Source organism: Salvelinus fontinalis, chromosome 1 (genome assembly GCF_029448725.1).
Source record: "Salvelinus fontinalis isolate EN_2023a chromosome 1, ASM2944872v1, whole genome shotgun sequence".
Lineage (NCBI taxonomy): Eukaryota > Metazoa > Chordata > Actinopteri > Salmoniformes > Salmonidae > Salvelinus > Salvelinus fontinalis.
Window position 1 is genome coordinate 7121754 of NC_074665.1, and position 23948 is coordinate 7145701.

The 23948-nt window shown below is 41.7% G+C and overlaps 2 protein-coding genes across 2 annotated transcripts in view; one reads left to right on the plus strand and one right to left on the minus strand.

The window, feature by feature from the left end:
• The window catches only part of hipk3b (homeodomain interacting protein kinase 3b), a 72819-nt gene extending 68007 nt beyond the window's left edge, over positions 1-4812 (minus strand). Inside the window, exon 1 of the mRNA XM_055944301.1 lies at positions 4432-4812. The gene's annotated coding sequence lies outside the window, so the exon portion shown is untranslated. The remainder of the gene's footprint in view (positions 1-4431) is intronic.
• A 4435-nt stretch (positions 4813-9247) lies between these two features.
• Positions 9248-23948, plus strand: part of cstf3 (cleavage stimulation factor, 3' pre-RNA, subunit 3) — a 40655-nt gene continuing 25954 nt past the window's right edge. Inside the window, exons 1-15 of the mRNA XM_055861310.1 lie at positions 9248-9459; positions 10321-10422; positions 10606-10701; positions 14981-15013; positions 15811-15908; positions 16103-16169; positions 16279-16313; positions 16404-16530; positions 16663-16740; positions 16853-17015; positions 17485-17594; positions 17737-17853; positions 18183-18401; positions 21365-21467; positions 23673-23742. Coding sequence (XP_055717285.1) covers positions 9433-9459; positions 10321-10422; positions 10606-10701; positions 14981-15013; positions 15811-15908; positions 16103-16169; positions 16279-16313; positions 16404-16530; positions 16663-16740; positions 16853-17015; positions 17485-17594; positions 17737-17853; positions 18183-18401; positions 21365-21467; positions 23673-23742 — 1445 coding nt within the window. The 5' untranslated portion in view covers positions 9248-9432. The remainder of the gene's footprint in view (positions 9460-10320; positions 10423-10605; positions 10702-14980; positions 15014-15810; positions 15909-16102; positions 16170-16278; positions 16314-16403; positions 16531-16662; positions 16741-16852; positions 17016-17484; positions 17595-17736; positions 17854-18182; positions 18402-21364; positions 21468-23672; positions 23743-23948) is intronic.

A 23948-nucleotide genomic window follows, 5' to 3' on the forward strand; every position in this document is an offset into this window, starting at 1 on the left:
GACTTGATTACCAACAACGACGAGAGCCTACAGGGAGGATGTAAGCTCTGGCAGAATGGTGCCAAGAAAATAACCTCTACCTCAATAACTAAGCAGCTGATCATGAACTACAGGAGACAGCGGAGAGAACACATCAACGGAGAGGGTCAAAAGTTTAAAATTCCTCTGAGTGAATATCACTGACAACCTGAAATGGTCACTTCACACAGACAGCGTGATGAAGAAGGCGCAAAGAAATTTGACTTAGCCCCTAAGAACCTCACAAACTTTCACAGATGAAGCACTGAGAACATCTTGTCAGGCTGTACGCATCATCACCAACGCATCACTGGAGCCACAAGGCCTGCCCTCCAGGACATCTACAGCAATCGATATCACAGGAAGGCCAAGAAGATCATCAAGAGCCTCAGCCACCCAAGCCACGGCCTGTTCACCCCACTACCATAAAGAAGCCGTGGACAATACAGGTGCATGAAAGGTCGGACAGAGAAACAACTTCTGGGTCACTTACAAAACGGACATTTGACCCATATTTTTTTTAAATAAAAAAATGTAATCTGATCACAGATTAGGATCTGTACTTATTTCATAATTATTGTTTTTGAATCAGATATTATGGATTTTACCACAATTTATACAAAATTCTCTTACCGCAACAGTCTAAAAAAGTAATGAACAAATCAATTTCTAATATGTTTTAACATTGCTCCCTTAAAAGGCCCGAGTTAAAACAAACACTGAAAATACACATATTTAACATTTTAAATTTTACCTTTCACCAAATTCAGCTTTTTAGCCATTTTGGTAATGAGAAGGCCTAGTGGGGTTAAGGGGGTGTTTGAGAATAAAAACATAATTCTGGAGGAATACAAGCAAATTAATTAACTTCACTTCTAATACTCCTCTAGATGATGCATCATGGGTGAATAAACAATTATTTAAAACTGATTGGAATTTTTACAGGAATGAGACATGTCCACTTTGTTTGTAGGTAATAATTATAGTTTAATGTCAACTTTAATTTGTATAGAATTTTTATGATTTACTGCAAAACATTGTGTTTTATTTAATAAGTTAGATTTTTCTAAAATAAAATTGTATAAAATTGACCGAAAATTTTATCCGTACGCATTTCAGTAATGATAATTTGGTGTGAAAATGTACAAAATTCAGGCAAAAATGTAAAATGTATTTAAAAGACATTGTAAAAAACTAGGCGTCTTAATCCTGAGAATGATAGTTGATTTTTGCAGATGCGTCATGGTTTTGTAACTCAATTGCCTACAGAAATGTTTAAAACGGGTTTCACGAGAATCACCATTCTATCTCCAGGCCATTAGACTGTTAAACAGTCACCACTAGCCGGCCTCCGCCCAGTGCCCGAGCCTGAACCTTAGCTGTCTAGAACAGTGACTACCACCTGGTACTCTAGCTTGCACCTTAGAGGCTGCTGCCCTATGTACATAGAGTCATTGAATACTGGTCATTTTAATAAATGTTTACTTACTTTATATGTATATAGTGTATTCTAGTCATGGATCATCCTATATAACAACTACTCCTGTACACACCTTTTATTCATATACTGTCCACACACACACACTCTTCGGGAAGTATTCAGACCCCTTTCCCCACATTTTGTTACGTTACAGCCTGGGTATAATGTATTAAATTAAATTTTCCCCCTCAATTTACACACAATACCCCATAATTAAAAGGGAAAACTGTTCTTGTGTGTGCTAATTTACTAAAAATTAAAAATAGAAATACCTTATTTACATAAGTATTCAGACCCTTTGCTATGAGACTTGAAATTGAGTTCAGGTGCATCCTGTTTCCATTGATCATCCTTGAGATGTTCCTACAACTTGATTGGAGACCACCTGTGGTAAATTCAATTGATTGGACATGATTTGGAAAGGCACACACCTGTCTATATAAAAAGGTTCCAGAGCAGACAGTGCAAGTCAAAGCAAAAACCTAGCCATGAGGTCAAAGGAATTGTACGTAGAGCTCCGAGACAGGATTGCGACTGTCTCGGAGATCTGGGGAAGGGTACCAAAAAAATGTCTGCAGCATTGAAGGTCCCCAGGAACACAGTGGCCTCCATCATTCTTAAAAGGAAGAAGTTTGCAACCACCAAGACTCTTCCTAGAGCTGGCAACCAAGGGAGAAGGGCTTTGGTAGGATCATACCCAAGAAGACTTAAGGCTGTAATCACTGCCAAAGGCGCTTCAACAAAGTACTGAGTAAAGGGTCTGAATACTTAATTAAGTAAATGTGATATTTCAGTAATTTATTTATTGCAAAAATGTGTTCTTGCCTTGTCATTATGGTGATTGTGTGTAGATTTGAAAGGGGAAAACCAATTTAATAAATTTTAGAATAAGGCTGTAACATAAAATGTGGAAAAAGTCAAGGGGTCTGAAAACACTATATCTATCCATAATATGTATAGGCCTATATATTTATATTCCGGTCTCTGACATTTCTCATTCTGATATTTCTTCATTTCTTTATTTTTGTGGATTGTGTGTGTATTGTTTTTGTATTGCTAGGTATTACTGCATTGTTGGAGCTAGAAACAAGCATTGCATAGCGATAACATCTGCAAATCTGCGTACGCGACCAATAAACGTTGATTTGAAGACACAGGCTGCCCTGTGTCCACACCATGTGTCCACTTCCTTAAGGCACTGTTTGACTTCATACCAGAATGAGCTCAGGGTAAAAAAACAACAGCCTTCTTCCATTAATGCCCAAGGGGTGATAGAGGGGCGGGGTTGAACAAGCACACTCAAAGCAAGATCACGAGTACCACAACTTAATCAAGTATGCTGCTTCAAATCAGGAGACCACGAGATGGTGAGCAAGGCATCATCCCCTTCTCACTCTCCCGAAAGTTGTGCATCCACTCATGCACCGCTTTCAGATTAGTAAAATAAAGAAACAAATCTGATTTTGATTTATTGGGGGGCACGCAGTAGGTGGTAGAGTAAGTATGTGTCAGCAGGGCTTATAGCAACGGCTAATGTTGCTAAACACGCTAATCACCTTAAATGATTAATCTGGGTATTCATTAGCTCTTGTTGTTGCATGAAATAGCACATTGTGAGAACACTTCACTCAAGAGACAAGAAGACTGTTCGAACACCCTGTCCAAACTCTCAAGCTATCACTCTTGCCAGAAAAGGTTGGCTGGCTCAAACCCTGCCAAGAGAAGATTGTCTGACCTTAAAAAAATAAAAATAAAGAATCCCATTCAGCCTCCATCCAATGCCTCTTACACTACCAACAAGCCTGGGTTTGTGGTACATTTAGTGCCTTCATTAGTTTCTCTCTTAGTACAAATAAAATGCTGGCAGGAAGTCACAGAGCAGAGCCCCTTCAACCCTTCTTTAACCGAGATGTTTGTGCTTTTACAAGGGGGGTGGTGGTGAGTTTAAATCAGGCAAGAACAGATATCGATGTCAGACTGGCAGAATCAATGTAAAGTACGCTAGGCCATGAAACAAGAATGTTCATGAAAGTTGTCATTTTTCATAATGTGTGTCAACACAGGATCAAGAAACGTCTGCCAGGATGTTTTTGAGAGAGTGGGTTGGTTGTTTTGAAGGTGGCATAGAGCCGGGTACATGAGAGGGTTGGAGGAGGGGGAACAAACTGAGTGAGGAAATAACTGCAATTTACCATGTATGCTAATCCCACACACATCTATTTCAACCTCGGATTTTCCCAGTGACAGTGAAGATAAATTGGTCCCTGATCTGCTCTGTTCTTAAATGGCAGACGTGACGATACCCTGGTGACTACTTCTGCATGAGATAATTCCGTGCTTGGAAACAGCAAAGCCTGGTGACGTTTATGAGGGGGTTGCTGTGGGTGAAACTAGATAGCTGACTGTCTGAAACCAACTGGCTGTATTAGAAAAACACCTTGAAGATGCATTGTTAGCCTAATATCACACAGAGAGACAGACCTGTTTAATTAACACCTGATGTGATTTAACTAGCTAGCTACTACGGTATTCAATTACATGTAAACGTTACGGGTATTGGTAAATGGTGAACTTGTCTATTCTGACAAGTATTGTAGCTATAGGATAATTTTACATTGATGGACATGTCAACACGTACTAGCTAGCCAACAGTTAACTAGTACCGTTAGCTCGGCTTCCTGTCGACAAACTTCTAAATAGCTAACGTTACTGTAGCTAACAACAACAAAAAAGCCCTAACTATAACAAACAAATACAATTCAGAGTACGCCAGAAATACAACCTACTATTGCTTCCTAGCTGGCTTGCCTTAATTTTTTACATAGCTAACGGTAGGTACAACTAATAATTGTAATCATAAAAATGTGCCAAATATTTTTGCTACATTTTTATCCTTCCAAATAGCATCAAAGATAATACAACTGCCTGCTTACCTTCTTATAGAGTAACAATACGTAGAATCCAGGGCTTTTCTGAACATTTTGTGGACTTAGCTATATACCCATACCATGCAGAGTTTGCCTGCACTGCTGCCATCTTGTCCTGGACAACAGGAGGGGAGACCTCGCTCTCGACAACACCCCCATCTCCCACATTTTAAACTTCAAATAACTTGAGCATATAAAGGTTCAATGACACCAATTTAGCCCAGGATGTAACTCTGCAGTTCAAGTTATTCTCTTGCCTCTTTGGGCGAGAAAGCCCATCTCTGAAAGGGCGTACGTTAGCCCTACTTCCCGAAAGATACTCCCGTTCTGTCTGTCTCCAACATGTCCCTCTGCTCTGTCTAGCCTAGGCTGTGTGAAAAATGTTTGTGAGTTGATGGCATTGAGCTAGACTAGACGAATCAATAGTCGAGCTGCGCGCGCCCAATGAAAAGCGCATTCACAATGTGGCAGCTGTCAACATGTTTATAATGGGCGACAGGGCCACTCATGCGTAGGATTTGGAGATGCAGTGGTCAAGACAAAAATATTTTCTTCCCTAAATAACATTAGATTCATATTCTCATAAGCTGTTTTATCTTTCAAATGAATGACAGACGAAATTGCAATGTAGGTGCCTGTTTAAAGTAATATGCTTCAAGACAAGTAATACAGAAACGTCATTAAATTCAAAATTGTCCATACTGATATGCGTTCAAAGATTATACATACCGAAGAAAAATATTTCCTAAGCTTGTCTAAAGGTGTTTCATAATATTTATAATCTATTTCTATTCCAATGGGACTATTACTCACTTGTTCTCCAAATCCATTCTCATGTTTGTTCAGTACGGTTGTGAATGTTTGGCTCATTTCTTTCTAGGTTTACAACTGTGACATGTTACAGAGATGTTCATACTTTTTTGTATTTCTAAATTCCAGCAAAATGTTCACACTTATTTTTTTTATAAAACTTCACCGGTAAAGCAATAACTCAAGTAGAAGTTGTTGTGTAAAATAATGTGTGTTATCTTCTTCGGGTCATACTGTACAATAATCCACAAATGTGTTGATGGTCACCAACTGTATCTTCCTCCAAGGTATTCATTGGAGGAGGGATCATTGATATGCAAGTTACCAAGGAAACAGCCTTCTTCTTTCTCAAAAGGTCCTTCTATAGAACATGTTGTTGTCGATGGTTCCTTATTTGGAATTCAGTGTACATAATGGAAACTGATAAAATGAGTTACATTGACAAATATCAATGGCTGCCATTACCACAGTGACCAACTCCGCAGCACATGAGGCACTGCAGTGAAAGAACGGTTTCAGGGGTTGGAAATACTCTAAAATTGTAATATTCTCTCCTAAAGAAACAGGTGGGCTTGCAATTGGGCTTGTTTTGGACATGGTCTCAGGGAGCAAAACAAAATAAAGCTTGAAGCCCACTCTTTCTGCATGATGTCATTGACATCAACTCAACGTATCTCCCCATACACCACTGCAGATACACCAATGAAAGGCAGAGACATAAATGTACAAACATCTGACATGTTGCCTTACAATAACACTACAGTATAGGCACATGGACAATATGATTGCCATAGCAACTGTTCATGTTTGTCTCAGACATCTTGCTCTGTCCAGCTGTCAGGAACGGCATGAAGCATAAAAAGCCATTCACAAAACAACTGTGGAAAATTCTGCAGATTCCCCACACCAAACTAAAGTGAGCCAACATGAAATAACAATTCCCTTTAACCAATCTCTATTTTCATCATGCATTCCAGCTGACATAACTGTTGCACTGATTGATATTGGACAAAGGAAGTGTTCTATGGACTTAGTGTTGAATGGGTTAACAAACTTTAAAAAGTTTGTCATCTCCTGGTGGCAAAGATGAGTCTCCTTTCAGCTGGTCACACATGGCTGGTCAAATGGCTTCATAGTTGTCCCGCTTGTTTCCACATATATTTGGAAAATGACAGAACCATCTGCTTGCCTCATCTGGTCTAGCACTTGAAATAAAATCCTTGAGTATAGCCTGGCTAAGTCTGATTTCTAAACAGCAATGACCAGGCTATAGGCGGCCTTCAAGTCCTGTCCTCACTCAAAGGCCACAATGTATGCTGGTTCACTCTACTCAACACTATAGGCCTAGATCAACATAACTAACTAATTCATGATGTGCTAGATTGCCTTGTCACCTGGCACCTCATTCCATATCAAATGATGATGAGAGGACAGTAGGATCCAGCATCGTGTCCCTCTTGGATTGGAGCTGAAAGACCCTGAATCATAGTGTGGCGAGCCACTGTCTGGAGGTCAGGAGATTGAACTTAATAAGAGTGAATAGACAACCCATCTGTCTGATTAGACGTACAGCTCATCCTTAATAGCTGTGTCTCTGCTGTTTGCGTTAATGATTGGCATGTCATGGGCAAAAAGAGATCTATAAAAATAGAAGATTCAGTGGTGTACCCAAGACTAAGTAAATACATTCACCACAGAGCCAAAACGTAGACAAAGCACAATCCTAGCCCTAAAAGTTTATTCTACAGTTTCTTCAGAAATTCAGAACATTTATGTCACATACGCAGTCTGAATGCAGAGTTCCACAAAGATCACCCAGAGCAGCCATTAGAAATGTTCTGAAGACAAAGTGGAATCTTGCAGATATTTTTTTCTTCTTCCTGAAAGCGACAAGCAAATACACAGCACATCCACAAACAGCCTGGAGGCACCAGCCTGACAAAGAGAGTCCTCACTGTCTGAGGTGGCCAACTGGGGTTCAACCGCAACCTAATCCAACAAGAGGCAACTGTCAATCCCAGCCCCCATCTCTGGCAGTGAAAGCTCCTGTCCCTGCCTCCAGCCACACTGTTGGGGACAAACCAAACTCTAGGCCTGGCTTGGCTCAGCCAGTGGCCTCAGCTGGTAAAGGCAACAGGTGTGAGGAGGGTTGTAGGGTTCCCCTCTCGCTGCCCTGTAAGCCCTTGCATCTGTCTGTTCAGCGGCTTTAACTCCCCAGTCTTTGCAGGGAATTCAGACATATTTTGTCACTGTAGCACCACACTAACAAACCTAGGGGCCAATAAATAGCACTCAATTCAATTCATTATATAGCCTACATCAATTCATTATATAGCCTACATCAATTCATTATATAGCCTACATCAATTCATTATATAGCCTACATCAATTCATTATATGGCCTACATCAATCCATTATATAGCCTACATTCCTTTCTGAATTTGAAATGAATCCAATAAGTAATCATCTAGTTTTTCAAAAGTATATGTAATCTGATTGCAATATGTTTGCTGGTAACAAAACGGATTAGTTACAGTTTTCTTTAATAGGTTTAAATGTAACTGATTATGTAATCAGTCACTCCCCAACCTTGCCAACATAAAATATCAAAGGCAAATAAATGTTCATTTTAAAGAAAAAGTAAATCAGCAGAGACCTGGATTGAGTGGGAAGTCTGTATCATAATGGCCTGACCAGCTGTTTGGTGTAGGTCTATGGTGTATAGGTCTAAAAAAAAAAAAGGGTCTCCTTCGCATATACTATCTTGCAGTTGACATGGCCGTTAAACGTGAAGTAGGAGTCAGTCGTCTCACACCCTGTAGTCACCCTATGGACCTGCTCTCGTTAATCATTCCTAAAGTGAGCATTGCAATGCCTGCAGTGAGTGCAAATTACAGCAGATAATGTTTTTTTTATTACTATTATAGCAGAACGTGTACGGATGATGATGAGCTCTGGGCTCGGTTGATATGGTCTGTTTATTTAATCATAGTGTTGATTTGCATTCTGTCCCCCTCTGCTGTCTTAAAAATATATTACAAAAAAGAAACATGAGCTGACGCACACCCAGAATAATAGTTTGTGTGGAGGTGCTGACTAACGGCGAATAAACTATAAACTATCAAAATAAATAAAGTCGCACACTCCATGTATAATCTCCCAGCAATTTAATGGGTATTTACCAACGTTTCGGCATCACTGTGCCTGAAATATCCATTCAATTGCTGGGATATTATACATGGAATGTGCGACTTTCTTTATTTTGATAGTTTATAGTTCATTCGCTGTTAGTCAGCACCTCCACACAAACTATTATTCTGGGTGTGCATCAGCTCATGTGTTTTTATATGATAAATAAATCACAAAAACTAGCTATGCAGACAATTTTCGGACCCAGACGTCATAGCCACGGAGTTTCTAAACCCAGAGGCACATCGCGAGACTTCCGGGAACGCTTGCAAAACATACCAAACAGATCAGGCTAGAGTTGGGGGTTTGATAAGTCAATGAGAAAAGTGAAAAATTATTCCTTAGTTGTTAATTTTCTCAAATTCTAAAGGTACAATCAAGAATCGAACTAATGTTTTAAGTGGTTGAACATGTTATTACTCAACTCGTGAAAGTGACAAACTGACACGTTTTAATTTTCGTCAAAAACAACTTTATATCGAAGGAATGCCTTTGATTTGACGTTTTTGCTAGTCAACGTCGCCATGACATGACACATGTGTTCGGGGATTTCTATTGGAGAAGCAGTTATAGCCTATCTTCATACTGTACTGTTTTTGTCATAGCTATCAAAGAGATGAATCACATTCGTGATTCAAATGTGTTAATTCAATGACCCAGATATCCTATGAAAGATATTACATTAGTGATTAAAATGTGTTAATTTAATAGCTTTTTTGTGCTCTAAATATTGGTCTCATCCATATATATAAAACATTAAAATGCTGTACAGAGCAACCTCAAATGTGATTTTTTTTGTCTGTAGGGGTTACATCCTCCAGAACATAAGGAAGTGAGCATTCTGCCACGCCATTTTGAGAAAACGGCCAGTCACAGCAGTGGGCAGACTGTGTTCATAGCTACTGGAGTCGTCGTGCAGTCATGCGATATAGCTGTTTTTAATTAAATATTTCTATGTTTAAATACCGTTGAACTTTGTAATATAGGTACACTAAACGTAACCAGTAATGTCCACGGAAGCAACCGCCGACCAGGTAGAGCATTTCAGTTGTTTGTAGCGAACGGTTGCTAGTTAGATACGTTACAATTTCACTCGTGTTGCATGGTGGTTCACTGACGTTAGCTAACTAGGCCCACACTCTAGATACCGTTTAATATATACTCTATGGATTTGAAGCGCTTTCTACATAGCTACCACACATTATTGACAATATTTTAGTGAAAATAGTTAACTACTTAATTACGTTGCCTTTTTGAGAGATCTGCGGCTAAGCTCATTGCGTGCTAACTAGGTAACCTGCCAATGATTTTGGTCAGAAATTAATGTCAGTCGACCAACAAACGTCAGCTAGTTTGTACAGATAACACGACCTAATATGGTTCGAACGTCATGCTAACACGACTAGTTAGCGTATACTAGTTAGCTTTTGGCCTGTTGCTGGGAACAAACGAGTTAATTTCGCTTGCTAGCAGAAGTTAGCTACCGAGGTAACATTACTGTTGCAGTTGGGCCGCGCTTTTTTGTTACGCTAGCTAACTAGCCAAAGCGTATGCAGCAATGCGTGCACATTGTATTGCATTTAAACAATTGAGCGCACCGTTTACTCCATAAGCTAGCTGTGTTATAAGTTGTGTAACATGTTTACATGATTAGCGAACTACCTTAGTAGCTAACCATGTAAACAAGCAAGCATTGCCTCGTGTCTGCCTTTGTCCTACTCGATTTCTTATGTGGCTAAATAAAGTGTTGAAGGTCTATAATGAACGAGATCTTCTAAAATGTACTCTTAAAATTGTCTATAATATTGGCACCCTGATTGATTTGTTTTCCCAAGCCACCTCTTGTTGCAGTGTATGCATGTCTGTAACCCCAATCATATTTTTATGTCTTGCAGGCAGCTGAGTATATCCCAGAGAAGGTTAAGAAAGCAGAGAAGAAGTTGGAAGAAAACCCATATGACCTTGACGCATGGAGCATTCTGATTCGAGAAGCACAGGTTTAGTGACTCAGGGTTGCATTCCTCTTACCTGGGGTAATCGATCGGGTCAAGGGAGGGGTAGAGGGTGGGGATCAAAAGGGTGGTGGGTGGGGATCTAACAGAAAAATTACATATGTCATATAGGACTGTTTCAACTTGTTTGTCAACAAGTGTACATGTAAATGCATTCTACCCTTTTAGAACCAACCAATAGACAAAGCAAGGAAGACGTATGAACGACTTGTGGCCCAGTTCCCAAGCTCGGGCAGATTCTGGAAACTATTCATTGAAGCGGAGGTTAATATTTGATAAATTTCTCACAACTACATGTGTGCATGGGCGTACATATCCTAACAGGATCAACAATGTGACTTTCACACAACAAATAGGTCCACTTTTTAAAGTACGAGGGGTTTAGGTTACTATCTAACCATTTATTTTTCAGGATGCAGACTGTATGTTCCTCAGTAGAAAAAAAACGATTTTCTACGTCTTTAAATGGGGTTAAGTGCATTTGTTGCATGTTTGATCTGCAACAGCATTAAAACTTTTTAATGGTATTGGAGTGCTTTAGCCTTTTATTCACTTGTCGTGTCTATTTATTGCCTCCTGTGTCATTTCTTTGAGGTCATTTTTGTTTTTGATCATAAACCGTATGAGTGAATGTTGTGTCCAACTTAACATTTTTTTTCCAGCACAGTTATGATACCCCCCCCCCCCCAACAAGTGACCTATGTTTACTACGAAGGCTGTAGTATTGTTGAGCTGATGTTCACCCTGGTTTTGACCCAGCAAAGAATCCACATTACTCCAATATGTCTTTTAAAAGGATAGTTCACCCAAATTACAAAATGACATTGGGTTTTTGTGGATGGTACCTGCTTTCATTCCTGCCCCCCACCCTTATCACGTCATATTGCCAACATCTTAGATGAGCGTTAAACCCCATCCCTACATAAGCTCCAGCATTTCATTAGTATGCCATTAGTTTTAGACATACAAATGGATGCTTGTAATCCACTTATTTAGGTGGATAAAGTGGGTAAGTATGTGAGTTCAAAGCATGACTGACCAAGCCTCATTAATTGATGCCCACTACACGCAGCTCTGATCCGAACTAGTCATCTGGGACCTGGGCTGTCTACAGCAGGTGAACAGAAGTCTGGGGAGGAGACCAGCTCATGTGCCCAGTTTAAAATCAAGCCCATACCTCACTTCTTGTAGGTCTGAAGGGATTGAGTGGGAGTATGTGAACAGGTAATGCTTCACGGAGCCCCCTTACACCCACAGCTTCCTTTCACATCTACAAAAATTGACTAGAACATGGTGTCCCATCTTGGTCCGGCAGTATGCAGGCTTTTGTTCCAGCCCAGTGCAAATACACCTGATTCCATGTTGAATCTGGGTAAAGTTTTTTTTCCCCCTGTTAATTGTGGCTACAGAACGTGACCCATGTGTGTTGGTTTTGGACTACAGGGGAAAAGCTTGCACATACTGCTGCCCTACAAGATTGGAATTAGACACCCTTTGTCTAAGGGTTGATTTGATACCATATTTGCTAATAGTATCTAATGTTCAGACCGTCGCATTATTTGTAGGTGTATTGTAACTGGAATACAATCAGACTAGACCCTGGGGTATTTACACCGTGCACATCCGTGAGGAGTTGGCTACATTGTGACTTCATTTATTTATAGCTATGTACCATAGTTAAAAGTAGGTCATTTGCATTAAAACTATTCAATAGTTTTTCCCCCTTCCAGTTTGGGTAGCCTTTGATTTATTTCTAGACTGCAGTCAAATCGAGCTTGCCGCAGTCTTTTTATCCCAGTTTCGTTTGCCTCAACATCATGAGCAACCCGGGAAAAATTTTACTAATTTTGTTAAGCTTTGGTTGTTTTGAGCTTAACCGCAACCTGTCAAATAATATGGTAGCTGTAACCTTTTTCTTTACTGCAGTGACATCAACATTCTAGTTTGGATCTAATGTGTAGAAAACAAATCATACGTTTGAATGTCTGACCTCTTCACTAACCTTTCAAGAAAATAACGTGTGCTTGTGAAAGAGTTATACAGAAACAATCCAGTATTGGGAATTCAGGTGTTTAACTTGTGAATTCACACAACGCAGTTTAGGGGACCATTGTCTTTGTTCTGGGTCAGATTTGACCTTTTGTGGCACATTTTGCACTTGCTTTGTGGTTTTTGTCTTCGTTTCAATACAGTTTCACTCACCATGGTGAACTCAAGTGGTTGATCTGTGCATGCACTAGAATAAGGAAATGCATAAGTTGCGTTGTACTCAATATGACTGTACCCTGCGGTTTGTTGAGAAAGTGAATTTAAATTGCATACTGTTTAATAAAACAAATGACCAGAATTCTCTACTGTGACTTATTGCATCTTTTTCTTTATGGTGTTGATGGTTACTTCAGTCCAGTTCACAACCACCTCCTTCCCCCATAACCATTCCCATACCTAATCCCATTTTAAAGAATGCATTAGGCCTGCTGCTCTTGATTATCCCACATAGAAATTGTGCCTGTTACCTTCCTAGTGCATGTTTTTTTTTTGGTTGGCTGTTGAGTGCGAGTTAGGTCGTAGGCCTAGTGATGTTGTGTTTGTAATGTGAATGCTTATTTGATAGAGAACTGATGGTAGCATGAAGAACTGGAATAGTTTGGAATGTTGTGGAAGCTATCTCTATGGATATGTTAAACAGTATTTCTGTGTTGATGGGCTTGCTCTTGGGGTTTTAAGCCTGGGTCTTTCAAGTAGCCTGGATTGTTGTGACTTCCTGATAAAAGCCCATATTACTAATAGAATATATTTTATTTGGTTGAGATTTAAACAATAATTTTAGACAATTGGATTAATTGATTCATATTTAATTCCCCACTCGACTGTTTTGCCTGCACCGAAATAGAACAAAGTGCTTTAGTAGACTTTGTCTCTCTTGTAGTGTCTTCGGGGTCTGGTTTTCATGTTGTAGCTGGAATAACAACTTTGAGTGAGATGCTGAAACTATTGGTAGTGAATGCTAAAGCCATGGGCTGCTGTAGATTCATACAATGACAATATATGCTGGCTACAGATTGTGTGGGTGTGCGAGTCTGCCCTCGATGTGAGATTTTATCTATGTAGCCTACCTAAAGCTATGTCACGGGATGTAGTTCTCTATGCCTGCAGCTGTCACGGCTGGGGTTACGTCTTCTGTGTATTATTTTTATGTTGATTTATCTCTAGTGATTTTACTTCAATAAATCATTGTTTATTCCCAATCTTGTTTCATGTTGTCTGTGTAAAACTAGTTTTATTTTTCATGTCTAACACTACAATTCCATAGGCTACATTTGACATAGGCCTAGTTCTCTTTAGGATCTGACTTTTTGAACAAATGTGAAATTATTAATTGTAATCTTGCAATTATACTTCCCACCTCTAGATGTATGCATATTGAATGAGTTATTTTCTTGCGCAGAGTATTGTTATTCCTGAAAAAGTACTTCTATTCTAGCCTTACACTTCGAGGCCTAGGCAATGTTTAACGTTGACAGATTATTTGATAGCCCCTCTAATCAGTGATTGTGTTAAGTGGCTTGCACAACAATAAGCTGAAAGCCAACTTGTGGGCTTAGTGACATTCCTCTGTATTGCTCTTAGAATTGATGAGGGAAAGAAGCAGATGGAGAATTATCGAGGCAGGATTCATTCCAAGTTCAAATGTATTCTCCTATTCAAACACCTGAATGTTTCTTGTTACTGTGTGTTTTATCAAATTTTTAGGAGCTACTAGCCTTGCAATTGCAACAAAAAAAGGCCTACAGTGCAGGACATGCAGCTAGGCTGCTGCGTTGGGAGACCTGTGCCTGTCAGACAGGCCGTTTGTCAGGGCCGACCGGTAGCTCCAGTAAAGATTGCTTCTCATTATGCTTAGCTGACACTGGTCTATGCTGGCAGGCCTGTGTAGAGGGAGAGTTGGAACTCCACAGGGCTTTCAGTAGGGACAGAACTGATTGAGGACTCCCTCTCCCACCCCCCAACATCAGCTGCCTGCCAGTGTGGAGACGCTTTCCTGCCACTGTCAGCCAATGAGTCCCCTTGATGTCTGGCCAGGCTGACTGTCAGTAACATGTTTAGTGATTGGCACGAGTCTGGTCTTTTCCAGTGTAGTGAAGGGGCTAATATGATTGCTTTTTATATGCTGATGAAAATGTCATTTTTATAGTTTTTATTGAGCTTATTTTTCTAAGCCTACAGTTTATTGGGAAGGGTGGGTATTCACAGATGGGAAAACGTGTTCTATGGGGTAATGTCTAAACATCAAACCCCATTTTTCTTACAACCGCTTGCTCATGTGACTCATGTATGGTCCATGATGTACAATGAGAATAAACCCCATATCTTACAAAATTGATCTTGAAATGGTCTTTCTTGTGTGAAATTCACTTTGTTGATCTGAAAGGGATTGTATGTGTGTGTGTCAGAGGGAGTTTGCATGCATGCCTGTTTGTCCATATATACAATGGAAACACCTGCCTGTTGAATTAACACTTCGTTTACACTCTGTCCACAGATCAAGGCAAAAAACTATGACAAGGTAGAAAAGGTGAGTGTCAATCATACCAAAGTCCCCTCCCATTGGCCTTACAGGGGACTGAGACTGCCATGGTTGGTTGATTCTAAGGGAGGTTCCACCTTCCTGTCACTGGATGGAAACCAACATGGTTCTGACTCATCCAGTGTTGCCCTTAACAACTGAAGAAGCCATTTAAGTCACCTCTGTAATATATCAAGGATCAATCCAAACCCATAAAATGTAGCTGCATGCTTTACTGCAGTACAACAGTAAATCTACAATTCACAAGAGTGGGAAATCATTGTTTATTGCCACTTGTTAAAGTCACAGAACATGTATTGATAACCCACAGGCAACACTAAACACTTAGCAGCTCAAACTTTTCTGCCTGGTGCAGATGTTTTTACTATGTTGGTACTGTCTATTAACCATCCCCTGAAACTGAAAGGAAAAGTAGTTCTCTCATTTTCACCAAGGTGGGTTCAGTCTTTTATAGCAGCAGCATGTTGCAAAGTCCTTGTGTACACTGCTGTTTCTATCTCCAGCTGTGGTACAGTGTGGCTGCTGTCTGTCAGTGAGCTCTGTTCCGCTGGTTCTCCTGCCAGGGTAGGCATTAGGTCACTTTCTATTAGGCAGCCCTCCCTAGAGGGAATCTCCTACTTCCCCTTTTATAAATGGAAACACTACAAATCACCCAGCTATCCATTTCTCAGTATGACAGTGGGGAATGATTGAATACACACTGTTGTCTGAAGCGTTCATTTTCAGTAGACCGATATATTTTTGAATGCTTTAAAGTGAAACGAGGCCCTTCCCTCCTGCTGTAGTTGTTTCAGAGATGTCTGATGAAAGTGCTGCACATCGACCTGTGGAAATGCTACCTCTCCTACGTCCGAGAGACCAAAGGAAAGCTACCCAGCTACAAGTAGGTTCACCTGTTACCCAGGAAAGGAATTGGAGGGGGACGGGCTCTTCCTGTGCTCACACACAATCTTAACCATTCAGCAATACATTTCACAGTGGTAACACAACACCCTATTTTGACAAATGTTCCCAGTGCATGTCTTGATATTGTGATGTAACACAAGTCATAACCCAGCCCTGCTTCACCATCACCAGAGAGAAGATGGCGCAGGCATATGACTTTGCGCTGGATAAAATCGGCATGGAGATCATGTCCTACCAGGTAAATCAAAGTATATTGGCAATTAAATGTTATAACAAGTTTGTTAAAAATATGCAATCTGAAATGGGTTTCCAAGCCATGATCTCTAATTCTTCTGCTCTCCCCTCAGATATGGGTGGACTACATCAACTTCCTCAAAGGAGTGTAAGTACGGCTCTGAACACAATACTTTGTTGTTTTCGTTCATTAAATAGTACTTCAAGTCCCTAATTCCCTAGCCTTGTGTCCTTCCAGTGAGGCGGTTGGTTCGTACGCTGAAAACCAGCGAATCACGGCGGTGCGCAGGGTCTACCAGAGGGGCTGTGTGAACCCCATGATCAACATCGAGCAGCTCTGGAGAGACTACAGCAAGTATGAGGAGGTAAGACCAATGACCTATGACTCATATGGAGGGCTGAATAAGGAACCACATGAGGGGTAGCAGAACATTGCTTTCGTGTGCCATTGATCTCATCTGTCAGTGGTGCTAAGTAGCCTGGTGTTGTACAAACAGGGCATCAACGTACATCTGGCCAAGAAGATGATTGAGGACCGCAGCAGAGACTACATGAACGCTAGGAGAGTGGCCAAGGTAAGGTACTCACTCACACACATACATACATACACACTATGATGAGGTAAATGGATTCATACTGTCTGATAAATTATTTAATGATTGTGAGCTGATGTAAAATTGTCTTCAGGAATATGAGACTGTGATGAAGGGTCTAGATAGGAACGCCCCCTCGGTGCCCCCCCAGAACTCCCCCCAGGAGGCGGTGCAGGTGGAGATGTGGAAGAAGTACATCCAATGGGAGAAGAGCAACCCGCTCCGCACAGAGGACCAGACACTCATCACTAAGAGAGGTGTGGTGGGGGGAACAGTGATTCATATAGCTAGTGGTGGTGGTGGGGAACAGTGATTCATATAGCTAGTGGTGGTGGGGGGGGAACAGTGATTCATATAGCTAGTGGTGGTGGGGAACAGTGATTCATATAGCTAGTGGTGGTGGTGGTGGGGGGGGAACAGTGATTCATATAGCTAGTGGTGGTGGGGGGGAACAGTGATTCATATAGCTAGTGGTGGTGGTGGGGAACAGTGATTCATATAGCTAGTGGTGGGGGGGGGGGGGGGGGGGGGACAGTGATTCCTATAGCTAGTGGTGGTGTGTGTGGTGGGGGGGACATTGATTCCTATAGTGGTGGTGTGTGTGTGAACTTGATATATTATACCATCAGACTTTATAGGCACAGTAAAGTTGATAGAAATCCAGTGTTGCCTAGAGGTTTTGCTAGCATTGCAGCCCTAATGTTGTAATTGTGCTCCGTGTTGCAGTGATGTTTGCCTATGAGCAGTGTCTGTTGGTGCTGGGTCATCACCCTGACGTGTGGTATGAGGCTGCCCAGTATCTGGACCAGTCCAGTAAACTACTGGCAGAGAAGGGGGTAAGAGAGGCCACTGATGGCACAATGTGTCCTCATTGGAACTGGGTTTCCTCCACGTTTTAAAAGATATGTTATATATTTTAGACCTTACTGTTATATGGTTTTTAAATGCCAGACTTGAACCCTTTCTTCCACTCCTCAGGACATGAACAACTCTAAGGTGTTCAGTGACGAAGCAGCTAACATCTACGAGCGCGCCATCGGTACTCTATTGAAGAAGAACATGCTGCTGTACTTTTCATTCGCTGACTACGAGGAGGTGAGCTGCACGAACACCAATCATCTGTCACGGAACACTTGCCGAAACAAAACATCAGGTCATAATATGAAGATGTCAAGGGTTGCCAAGGAAATGTAGAATTGACTGTCATCCATAAATGATTAGTGCATCTTTCACTGCAGACGTATTAATTTGTCTCATCTCGTTCCTATTAAGACTAATTAATTGGATTATTCCGGAGCAATCCTAGTGTTGAGTTAAGTTGTGGAGCGTGAACCAGTATAAATGAATGTTGAATAGAGGTCCAGGAAATGTTTGACAGGCATTTAATTGATGAATGAGCTAACCCACATCTCTCCTTTTTTCAGAGTCGATTGAAGCATGAAAAGGTCCACAGCATCTACAACCGTCTGCTGGCCATCGAGGACATCGACCCCACGCTGGTCTACATCCAGTACATGAAGTTTGGCAGGCGGGCCGAGGGCATCAAGTCAGGCCGCATCATCTTTAAGAAGGCCCGGGAGGACATGCGCACGCGTCACCACGTCTACGTGACTGCAGCACTGATGGAGTACTACTGCAGTAAGGTGGGTATACATAGTCTACGTGACTGCAGCACTGATGGAGTACTACTGCAGTAAGGTGGGTATACATAGTCTACGTGACTGCAGCACTGATGGAGTACTACTGCAGTAAGGTGGGTATACATAGTCTACGTGACTGCAGCACTGATGGAGTACTACTGCAGTAAGGTGGGTATACATAGTCTATGTGACTGCAGCACTGATGGAGTACTACTGCAGTAAGGTGGGTATACATAGTCTACGTGACTGCAGCACTGATGGAGTACTACTGCAGTAAGGTGGGTATACATAGTCTACGTGACTGCAGCACTGATGGAGTACTACTGCAGTAAGGTGGGTATACATAGTCTACGTGACTGCAGCACTGATGGAGTACTACTGCAGTAAGGTGGGTATACATAGTCTACGTGACTGCAGCACTGATGGAGTACTACTGCAGTAAGGTGGGTATACATAGTCTACGTGACTGCAGCACTGATGGAGTACTACTGCAGTAAGGTGGGTATACATAGTCTACGTGACTGCAGCACTGATGGAGTACTACTGCAGTAAGGTGGGTATACATACTCTACGTGACTGCAGCACTGATGGAGTACTACTGCAGTAAGGTGGGTATACATACTCTACGTGACTGCAGCACTGATGGAGTACTACTGCAGTAAGGTGGGTATACATAGTCTATGTGACTGCAGCACTGATGGAGTACTACTGCAGTAAGGTGGGTATACATAGTCTACGTGACTGCAGCACTGATGGAGTACTACTGCAGTAAGGTGGGTATACATAGTCTATGTGACTGCAGCACTGATGGAGTACTACTGCAGTAAGGTGGGTATACATAGTCTACGTGACTGCAGCACTGATGGAGTACTACTGCAGTAAGGTGGGTATACATAGTCTACGTGACTGCAGCACTGATGGAGTACTACTGCAGTAAGGTGGGTATACATAGTCTATGTGACTGCAGCACTGATGGAGTACTACTGCAGTAAGGTGGGTATACATAGTCTACGTGACTGCAGCACTGATGGAGTACTACTGCAGTAAGGTGGGTATACATAGTCTATGTGACTGCAGCACTGATGGAGTACTACTGCAGTAAGGTGGGTATACATAGTCTACGTGACTGCAGCACTGATGGAGTACTACTGCAGTAAGGTGGGTATACATAGTCTACGTGACTGCAGCACTGATGGAGTACTACTGCAGTAAGGTGGGTATACATAGTCTACGTGACTGCAGCACTGATGGAGTACTACTGCAGTAAGGTGGGTATACATAGTCTACGTGACTGCAGCACTGATGGAGTACTACTGCAGTAAGGTGGGTATACATAGTCTACGTGACTGCAGCACTGATGGAGTACTACTGCAGTAAGGTGGGTATACATAGTCTACGTGACTGCAGCACTGATGGAGTACTACTGCAGTAAGGTGGGTATACATAGTCTACGTGACTGCAGCACTGATGGAGTACTACTGCAGTAAGGTGGGTATACATAGTCTACGTGACTGCAGCACTGATGGAGTACTACTGCAGTAAGGTGGGTATACATAGTCTACGTGACTGCAGCACTGATGGAGTACTACTGCAGTAAGGTGGGTATACATAGTCTACGTGACTGCAGCACTGATGGAGTACTACTGCAGTAAGGTGGGTATACATAGTCTACGTGACTGCAGCACTGATGGAGTACTACTGCAGTAAGGTGGGTATACATAGTCTACGTGACTGCAGCACTGATGGAGTACTACTGCAGTAAGGTGGGTATACATAGTCTACGTGACTGCAGCACTGATGGAGTACTACTGCAGTAAGGTGGGTATACATAGTCTACGTGACTGCAGCACTGATGGAGTACTACTGCAGTAAGGTGGGTATACATAGTCTACGTGACTGCAGCACTGATGGAGTACTACTGCAGTAAGGTGGGTATACATAGTCTACGTGACTGCAGCACTGATGGAGTACTACTGCAGTAAGGTGGGTATACATAGTCTACGTGACTGCAGCACTGATGGAGTACTACTGCAGTAAGGTGGGTATACATACTCTACGTGACTGCAGCACTGATGGAGTACTACTGCAGTAAGGTGGGTATACATAGTCTACGTGACTGCAGCACTGATGGAGTACTACTGCAGTAAGGTGGGTATACATAGTCTATGTGACTGCAGCACTGATGGAGTACTACTGCAGTAAGGTGGGTATACAGTCTACGTGACTGCAGCACTGATGGAGTACTACTGCAGTAAGGTGGGTATACATAGTCTACGTGACTGCAGCACTGATGGAGTACTACTGCAGTAAGGTGGGTATACATAGTCTACGTGACTGCAGCACTGATGGAGTACTACTGCAGTAAGGTGGGTATACATAGTCTACGTGACTGCAGCACTGATGGAGTACTACTGCAGTAAGGTGGGTATACATAGTCTACGTGACTGCAGCACTGATGGAGTACTACTGCAGTAAGGTGGGTATACATAGTCTACGTGACTGCAGCACTGATGGAGTACTACTGCAGTAAGGTGGGTATACATAGTCTACGTGACTGCAGCACTGATGGAGTACTACTGCAGTAAGGTGGGTATACATAGTCTACGTGACTGCAGCACTGATGGAGTACTACTGCAGTAAGGTGGGTATACATAGTCTACGTGACTGCAGCACTGATGGAGTACTACTGCAGTAAGGTGGGTATACATAGTCTACGGCCACAAACACATTTTGTCTGAAATGGGACGGAGTCATCGGTTGACGGATGATGGAGAACTGAAAACAGTTGACTTGAAAATAGCATTTGATGGGCAAAAACTGACAATTAATTAAGCATATATGATTTCATCTGTTTTCCTGTGTCTCTGTGGCCTTAGCCTGACACCCGTGCCAACAGTGCAAAGAGAATATAAGGGGAACCATTCTGTCTAAATGTTTGACTGGTCTTCCGTTACCTTCCCTCACAGGACAAATCAGTGGCCTTCAAGATATTTGAACTGGGCTTGAAGAAATATGGAGACATTCCAGAGTATATACTTGCATACATCGATTACCTCTCACACCTTAATGGTAAGTGACAAGTGACGGATTCATTTATTGAGACTTGTCATTCACCCTCTTGTGTAACAATAACCCAACCACGGGTAGCTGCCATGGCAACAGTCATTGAGATTGTATCGTTGTTAAGCGATGGTGTTGAAGGCTACAGGGGATCCAATATCAGTGTATCTGTTCAACATGCTGATCCTATTCTCTCTATGACATGGACCAGTGACATCCTCTATCAATTACTCATATAGTCAAACTAGATAAAACCCAGGCAGAGGCGGTCTATAGACGCTGCTGTGTGTTTCTTTATTTCATTGACGTGTATATACTGAACAAAAATATAAACCCAACATCCAAGATTTTACTGAGTTACAGTTAATATAAGGAACTCAGTCAATTGAAATAAATAAATTAGGCCCTAATCTATAGATTTTACATGACTGGGAATATAGATATGCATTTGTTGGTCACAGATCCCTTAAAAACAAAAGGGGGGGGGGGGGCGTGGATCAGAAAACCAGTCCGTATCTGGTGTGACCACCATTTGCCTCATGCAGCGCAACAAGTCTCCTTCACATAGAGTTGATCAGGCTGTTGATTGTGGCCGGTGAACTGTTGTCCTACTCCTCTTCAATGGCTGAGCGAAGTTGCTGGATATTGGTGGGAACAGGAACACGCTGTCGTACACGTCGATCCAGAGCATCCCAAACATGCTCAATGGGTGACATGTCTGGTGAATATGCAGGCCATGGAAGAACTGGGACATTTTCAGCTTCCAGGAATTGTGTACAGATCCTTGCGTCATGGGGCCGTGCATTATCATGCTGAAATATGAGGTGATGGCGGTGGATGAATGGCACGACAATGGGCCCCAGGTTTTCATCACGGTATATCTTTGCGTTCAAATTGCCTTCGATAAAATGCAGTTGTGTTCGATGTCTGTAGCTTATGACTGCCCATATTATAACCCCACCACCACCATGGGGCGCTCTGTTCACAACGTTGACATCAGCAAACCGCTCGCCCACACCATGCCATACACGTGGTCTGTGGTTGTGAGGCCTGTTGGACATACTGCCAAATTCTCTAAAAAGATATTGGAGGTGACTTAACATTAAATTCTCTGGCAACAGCTCTAATGGACATTCCTGCAGTCAGCATGCTAATTTAATGCCCCCTCGACTTCAGACGCCTGTGGCATTGTTGTGTGACAAAACTGTAGATTTTACAGTGGCCTGTTATTGTCCCCAGCACAAGGTGCACCTGTGTAATGATCATGCTATTTAAAACCTCCTACAGAGTCGGTGTCCCCCCCGCGGGACGGTTGAGCTAACGTAGGCTAATGTGATTAGCATGAGGTTGTAAGTAACAAGAAAATTTCCCAGAACATAGACATATCTGATATTGGCAGAAAGCTTAAATTATTTTTACTTTAACTGCGCTGTCCAATTTTCAGTGGCTATTACAGTGAAAGAATACCATGCTATTGTTTGAGGAGAGTGCACATTTATGAACTTGAAAATGTATTAATAAACCAATTAGGCACATTTGGGCAGTCTTGATGCAAAATTTTGAACAGAAATGCAATGGTTCATTGGATCAGTCTTAAACGTTGCACATACACTGCTGCCTCTAGGTGCCAAATTCTATATTGTGCTTAGATTTCTAAGTCACATTTTGGCCTTTCTCTTATTCACTTTCTCATATTTTGGCCTTCTAACAGCCTATTTTTTTTTGTATTATCTTTTACCAGATCTAATGTGTGTTATTCTCCTACATTAATTTCCCATTTCCACAAACTTCAGTGTTTCCTTTCAAATGGTATCAGGAATATTCATATCCTTGATTCTGGTCCTGAGCTACAGGCAGATAGATTTGGGTATGTCATTTTAGGCAAAAATAGAAAAAAAGGGTCTGGTCCTTTATTAATCAGCTTCTTGATATGCCACACCTGTCAGATGGATGGATTTTCTTGGCAAAGGAGAAATGCTAACTAACAGATGTAAACAAATTTGCACAAAATTTGAGAAATAATATTTTTGTGTGTATGGAACATTTCTGGGATGAAACATGGGACCAACACTTTACATGTTCATTTTATATTTTTGGTCAGTGTAGATAGTGTGTTATGCTGTAAGTTAGGAGACAGATGCTGAGGCATTATCTGCAACATATTGGTAGATTCATGAGTTTGAAGGCCTCACCTCTTTCTCTACCGCCCTCCAGAGGACAACAACACCAGAGTTCTGTTTGAGCGTGTTCTCACCTCGGGAAGCCTGTCGCCAGAGAAGTCTGGGTATGAGGAATTATGTTCCTACAACACCCACATTAGATCTGTCTGTTATTGTGTTATTATAGAACATCCACATTAGATCTGTCTGTTATTATAGAACATCCACATTAGATCTGTCTGTTATTGTGTTATTATAGAACATCCACATTAGATCTGTCTGTTATTGTGTTATTATAGAACATCCACATTAGATCTGTCTGTTATTGTGT